We start from the raw sequence: 6,998 nt of genomic DNA, 5'->3' as shown, positions 1-6,998 counted from the left end.
AAGAGAGAAATATACTGGGCCAAGGGAAACCATGACAAAAATAAATAAATAGAGACTAGTGTACATTGCAAATGAAAGTGAAGCAACAGCTACGAACTGTTCTGTGGATTTCAAAGTGGCATTTACCTATGCAAATATGTGCAGGAAGAGCCGAAACAGACAGAAATAGTTTAATTTAATTTAATATTTTTGTTACATTTGTTACATGTTGCATTTTATCACTACAGAAAACTTTTTTCTCCTACAGTGTGAACATGACTTTAACGCAGCACACAGAACGGACAACCTTGGTCGTGTGTATATAGTACATCGACTCCTCATCGATGCATTACAGCTGACGCTCCGGGGTCATTCTGCGGCAGATTCTTCATACTTGTGGTGCTTTTCGTGCGTGTAGTAGGTTACCGGTGTCCGGGCTGTGATGGAGCGCTGGAGGGGCAGAGTGGCTCTGGTGACCGGAGCCTCGGCTGGGATTGGAGCGGCTGTGGCAGTAGAGCTGGTCCGGCTCGGAATGAAAGTAATGGGCTGCGCCAGGGACGTCGGAAAAATCCAGGTTTGTTTTGAAGTGAAAACTCAGTTTACGCATAGAGTAATTTAACCTCTATACAGGGCTGGACTGCGTCGGCAAATACCCGGTATGCTCTTATCTGGCATACCGGGTATTTGTGTATATGAGTGACTCGAGCAGAGAAGTAAATTGTGATGTTAAAGTTACCGTTTTGCATAACATTTCCAGCTGTGTCAGACTTACATAACATAGAGAGGCTGGCCAGCAGCCAGCACACCCTGTATTATAGCTCTGTAAATCAAACTCTGTGACTCTATTGTTAACAACTTACGCAAAAGAAAGAAAAAAAATACAAGAAAAAAGCCGGAAACATATGTTTCCGGCTGTATTTTTTTTTTACTCTCATTACTCTCACTGATTTGCCTTTGTACAGTTCTTTTGATTTTCTTGTGTAAAGTGTACCGAATGTTCAGTTCACAGCAAGATAAAAATGTTTTTGTAGGTATCATCATATAATCACACTCCTCCATAATATAGTGATTATTAGGCCAATGAAATATGCCCATTGTGAGATGTTCACACTGGGAAGGTCCAGACAACACACACAAGGTAGTAGAACACCTAAACACAGACAAGCTGCTAAGATTCTTTTTGAAGTGAGAATAAGGATTTTAAATGATGGAACTGTGACTAGTAAAGGGAGGCAGCTAACTGATATGACGGAGAAGGAAGAAATGCGAATATCAGAAGAACAACTCACATTGAACTGTTTGGAGACAAAGTTAGAGATGCAAGGCTGAGAGGGTATGGAAATGTGCAGAGGAAGGATAGTGGATATATAGGACAAAGGATATGGAATATAGAGTTCCAGGCAGAAAGTAAAGAAGAAGACCACAGAGAAGATTCATGGATGTAGTGAAGGTTAATTGGCATGACAGAAGAATATGCTAGAGTCAGATGATACGCTAAAAAGAAAATGCACTGTTAGTTATTGAGTTCTGATATCCAGAATGAAAACTCCAATCTACATATTTGCAGTAACTTTACAGCAAAGGCAAAAGGCAAAGAGCAAACACCTGGGAAACACAGTGAAACAGGACAGCAAAACAGAACCCGACGCACACAGACTGAAGACTAGCAAAGTAAAACAGGAAATACACCGACTGAACTTACTGACACAGGCTCAAAAACACGGGCTTCACACAGAGACAAGCAAACATGAGGCACAGAACAAGAACAGAAACCATGAACTATAAACATAATATAACAGAGAACAATAATTCAAGGAATAAAACTTAAACCAAAACACTGGGTCACAGACCTAGGACTGTGGCAAAATAACATTTGAATGGCAAATTCATACACTTTAAAAACACATAATGGATTCTAAAGTCTGTCATCTTTTTCTTCTTGGTTTCAGAAACTGGCAGCAGAGTGTCAGAGTGCCGGTCATCCTGGTGTTTTGTTTCCTTTCAAGTGCGATTTGACCAAAGAGGAGGAGATTCTGGCCATGTTTGCAGCGATCAAAGAGCAGCACAAAGGTGTGGACGTGTGCATCAACAACGCTGGCTTATCTCATCCAGAACCTCTGCTAAGTGGCAAAACCAGCAGCTGGAAGAACATGATGGATGTAAGAGCTCACATCTTGGTTTGGTCTACGAATGTTGTAGTGTGTGATTTCTGTGGGTTTTTCTCTGTATCTATTCTTGTACGATCTACTGTACAATATAAAGCGCCTCGAGGCAACTGCTGTTGTGATTTGGTGCTATATAAATAAAATTGAATTGAATTGAATGTAAGATTCACATGAAGGTTTTCCCAACAGGTCATTAAAATGTAACAACATGATGCGTGTGGTCACCGATCAGTGGTCTTAATGCATTTTTGTACCCACTGTGTGTGAGATGCAATAAGTAGATGTGCCATTTGGAGGTGTTGATTCCAGATACATTTTCTTTGTTGTTTATTTCTCTTACAGGTGAACGTTCTTGCACTGAGCATCTGCACGCGTGAAGCTTATCAGTCAATGAAAGAGAGAAACGTGGACGATGGGCACATCATAAACATCAACAGGTGCAGTTTTATTTAATAATGCTTTGTGACGGGTATGCTTGTGAAATTGGTTTAATTATTAAACAAAGGCTATATCTTATAATCTTTATTAAACAGTCAGTCTCTGATTATGACAACACTACACAATGGACCTCACAGTGGACCTTTTGTTAAAGCTGGAGGGCAGGACTTTCCCTTACATTCAACCCAAACACGCCAATGCTCCCTATCTGTGCCATGGTACATAGCAACCTCCAGTATTAGCATCATTATGTTTATTTTACCATGAAGTCCCTTTTTATCAGAGTGACCTGGCAACCAAAGTGGTGCTATAAATTCTAATAAGTTAACAATGACTGGTTCACCTACGAAAGTCTAGGAAGCATCCATGAAAGTTGTCAACACTACACAGAAGACTGTTTTCACAGCAAACAATAGAAAAAGCAAAGAAGAGGGTAATAACAATGGCAATGGCTCTATCCCAATAACAAGGAGCAAATGATTATCTGTTGCATTCAAGCCAAAAAAAGGAAAGCAAACAATGCTGATTAAACCTGTCAGCACCAGGTATTTCTCTCTGGAAATAAAAAAAAAAAACGCCAATGAGAAACTCCAAATCGTGTCTCTAAAAGAATAACCTACAGATGAGTGCATGTTGGTAAATGCTGACCAGGTTACGACTTCTTCTGAACTGTCTTCTGTTGCAGCTTGTGTGGGCATAGTGTGATCCCCCATGCTGATCTACATTTCTACACCGCCACAAAGTATGCTGTAACCGCACTGACGGAGGGCCTGAGGCAGGAGCTGCGTGCAGAAAAGAGCCATATCCGAGCCACAGTAAGGCTTTAAAAACACTGCACCCAGCTCCAAGACTGCCTTTAACACCAATATCAGCTTCTAAGAAACACATGCACAAAGTGTCTGAGACAGCAGTATTACCTGTTATAATATACACAAGGTGCTTCTTGAAATTCCTTCATTATCCAGAGAAACCCACCCGAGGGATTAATAAAGTTTTATCTCATCTTATCTTATCTTATCTTATCTTATCTGATCTTATCTTTTTTTTTTTTTTTTGCAGAGCATTTCTCCTGGTTTAGTGGAGACTGAATTTGCATCACGGTTCTACAAAGACAATCCAGATAAAGCAGCTGGTGCATACTCTGCATATAAGGTAACATTATTATTCGTACTGTTCGTGTACTGCTGATATGGTTACTCAGATACAACTATTAACCATTTTTCACTTCTCTGACAGCCTCTGGAAGCAATAGATGTTGCCAATGCTGTTACCTACGTGCTCAGAGCTCCTCCTCATGTTCAGGTGACTTTCTCTAATTTTAATGCTTTTTTTATTCTGACTTATTGTTTTTCCTCATCTACTATTTAATTGTCAATACTTTGTGTATAATAATATATAAGAACATCTTTCTTTCAGATTGGAGATGTTCTGATGAAAGGCACTGAGCAAGCTTAGGTTTGACCTACATGATTCCCCCTGAATGAACCTACTTTACTTTACTTTACTTTACTTTACTTTACTTTACTTTAATTTACTACATTTATAAACAGTTTGGTTTATTATGTTTGTACTGAAAATTTTCACTGATGTATAAAATAAAATGATGGTGGGGGGCTTGTTGAGTGTTCTTATTTTACTGAAGGAGACCTGATATAAACAACAGTTTATGGTAGAAAACATTTAATTGTCATTTTAACATTATCTCAAAAATATATTTCACTCTGCCAACAATAGTATTAAAATGTAAAGTTAATATATAATACCTGACTAATACACGGGAAAGTAAAGTCCTGAGAATATAAGTTAACAGAGTTACTTAAACATATTGAATGTCTCAGAATACACAGAATGTCTGATGTGCTCAGTGAAGCTTTTCACAAAAAAGCTAAATAAAATCCTAATAACTAAAGTAACATATTTTGAATATTGTTGTTAGAGATTTAGTAACTTGCTAAATGACCCATGCACTGATGATTTGTGTCATAATGCAATTATAATGCAATAAAGCTCCTAACTTCAATTAATGACATTTTTGAAGTGTCTCATAGTTACACAGTTACACATCTACAATATGAATCACTGTACTGAGTGTTCAACAATATATATGAAATATAATTGGTTAAAAATACATTTGGCACAGTTCAAATATTAGAAAATGAGTAAACGCTTACCTGATGAATTCACAGAGATCTCTGGGGTACAGTAAGGGTTTCATATGTATTTTAAAATTCATTTAGCATTAAGATTTCAATCTTCACCATAATGATGATTCAGATAAAAATAAACATTTCTTCCCCATGAACATCACTTCAGCTCTTCAGTGGTCCATTTGACTGTTTTTTGAACCTCCGTTAGAGACACCTTGTTGACCTCTCATTCATCCAAGCTCCGTCTCTCATGATGTCCTTCTGCACATCAGTTAACCAATTAACGTCCTTCCCTGATTTTGGCTTCCACAGGGGTCTTTCTCTACATCCACCCTTGATTTTCAGTTATAAGGCAGATCGTTAATATGCTGCGATTTGCATGTTTTTAATAATTTTTTTATTGTGTTTTAAATGATTGTGTTGCATGGGTTTGGTTTCAGTTTTGTTAAAGTTTTGTTTTGTGGTGTAAATTCTTACTGTTTTATTTATTTCATGTTTTTGGGAGAATATTCTGACTAATCATGTTTCCCTAACCAGATTGTCTGATTGACTTGAGTCCTGTTGGTATGGGTTGCCCTGGGTCAATTAGCAGTTATGGTGTGGAGTTTGTTAATTAAGGAGGCCTGTACAGAACCAGGGGAGCCAAGATATTTGGAGAGATGTGCTGAGTACTGAAAGGAGGGGGCTCCAGATATGAGAGGCCACGAGTTGGGGCTCTGCAGAGCTTGGAACTGGACAGAAGAGCCCAAGAGCGGACACTGTGGAAATCGAGGTGGGTCTGATTGGATATGGAGTTTGAAAATAGAAGCTAAACTTGGAGTTGCCGCCATTGCCTGCTGAATGCCGGCGAGGGGGAGGGGTCCAACCTGATCATCATCATGGATAAATATGGGAAAACCAACTAGCTAGGTTCAAGACTCTGTTTTGAAAGTGAATATGTATGGGCGGGTGGGTGCATGGGGGCCCGGCCCTGGAGCAGGGTGCCGCCGGTGCATCGAGCCGCCTGGGGGCTCTTCAACTGGTGGGGGGGATGGTCACATCTTGCAGGAGCTTTCTTCTCTCAGGAACTCTCTGCAGGAGGGGGAGATACAGGAGAGGTGGAGGAAGATCTCAGCCTGGGCGTTTACCGTCTTATGTAGTCTGGAAGATGTGTGGTTGGTGGGGTGGGTGCAGTTTTCTCTGTGGTGGGGTTGGGTGGACTGTCCAGGGCTCTGTGGAGCCGGGGGGCGCTACTGCACTGGGCCCCGGTCTGATGGGCCTGGGCCCCCCTTCCCTGGCGGGTCGCGGAGGGTGGGAGTGCCTACTGGGGTCAGCGGGGGAGCTGGCCCCAGGGAGGGGTTACCTGCCCCTCCCTTCCTTCCCTCCCCATCTCCAGCTGCCTCCCTCTTCCCGCTCCTCCACAACCACCCACACATGCAGGGCCTTGGAGTGGGGGTATGTCACCAGGGTGCAGAGGAGGCTACCCCCCCCCCCCCCCCCCCCCCCGTCCCCTTCTGGCTGCCTCTGCCTCAATTTTATCCCACAACTTAGACATTCACATTATTCACACTCTCATTACACATACATATAGGATCTTGGGGGTGGGCACAATCACGGAGTCCAAATCACCATCAGGGTGTATACCTCACCCCTGACGTCGTTGCCCACCTCTCAATTTTAAATACACTTAGTCATTGAGGGCTAGCAGGAGGGACTATGCGCTTACCTGCTGCTCCTTGGCAGGTAGCTCCATGCCCTCCTGGGTTTTAATTGCACCTTAGAACACATATGCATCAACACTACAATGAGCGGGTGGAGGGAGGTTTGGAGTCTTCTCCCACCCCCATTCTCTGCGGCCTGCTGGAGCGGGAGGGCTAGTAGGAGGAGTTGGCCGTCCGACTGCGGTCTGGGGTGTGGGGCCTCCCTGCTGCTGCGGAGTCGGGGTGGTCTGCCTCTCCCCACCGCAGGGAAAAGGGTAACACCACCTGGGTCTGGGTGCAATTCCCCCCTCCAGGGGCAAGGGTACCTAGACCCGGTTTGTAGAGTACGCTTGGGGAGTGTGATCGTGTGTACAGCGTCTCTTTATGTCTGTCTCCACGTTGGTTGAGTGTGGAGTGAGTGCATATGAGAGCATGAGGGTGGGAATGGATGTTTGTGTCTGTGTGTGCCTGTATGTCTGTGTCTATATGTCAGGTTGGGTATCAGACGCCACCTCTCTGGGGACACCTCAGGCCCTCCAAGGTTTGGAGGCCTATCTCCACCCACCACCACTTCCCCTGCCGGTGGCGGA

The 6,998-nt window shown here is 42.8% G+C and overlaps 1 protein-coding gene across 1 annotated transcript; it reads left to right on the top strand.

The window, feature by feature from the left end:
- The first annotated feature begins 270 nt into the window (after positions 1-270).
- On the top strand, positions 271-4,606 carry LOC146560032 (dehydrogenase/reductase SDR family member 11-like). The gene is made up of 7 exons (XM_085243841.1): positions 271-553; positions 1,929-2,138; positions 2,487-2,581; positions 3,268-3,397; positions 3,642-3,734; positions 3,819-3,884; positions 3,999-4,606. The coding sequence occupies exons 1-7, from the start codon at positions 422-424 to the stop codon at positions 4,035-4,037; spliced, it is 765 nt and encodes a 254-aa protein (XP_085099967.1). The 5' UTR covers positions 271-421; the 3' UTR covers positions 4,038-4,606.
- Positions 4,607-6,998: the final 2,392 nt, after the last annotated feature.

Source organism: Mchenga conophoros, linkage group LG14, assembly GCF_057382185.1.
Source record: "Mchenga conophoros isolate Kocher_MC1m ecotype Shallow Benthic linkage group LG14, M_conophoros_male_GT1.1, whole genome shotgun sequence".
In the NCBI taxonomy this organism is placed as follows: domain Eukaryota; kingdom Metazoa; phylum Chordata; class Actinopteri; order Cichliformes; family Cichlidae; genus Mchenga; species Mchenga conophoros.
The sequence above is the reverse complement of the archived record's forward strand: the minus strand, read 5'-3'. Positions and strand labels throughout refer to the sequence as shown.

Bases quoted from the DNA above. Each gene is read 5' to 3' on its own strand.
- LOC146560032 (XM_085243841.1), top strand. From the start codon at position 422: ATGGAGCGCTGGAGGGGCAGAGTGGCTCTGGTGACCGGAGCCTCGGCT. The intron at 2,139-2,486 runs GTAAGAGCTCAC...TTTCTCTTACAG, and splicing joins GCTGGAAGAACATGATGGAT to GTGAACGTTCTTGCACTGAG. The intron at 2,582-3,267 runs GTGCAGTTTTAT...CTTCTGTTGCAG, and splicing joins CACATCATAAACATCAACAG to CTTGTGTGGGCATAGTGTGA.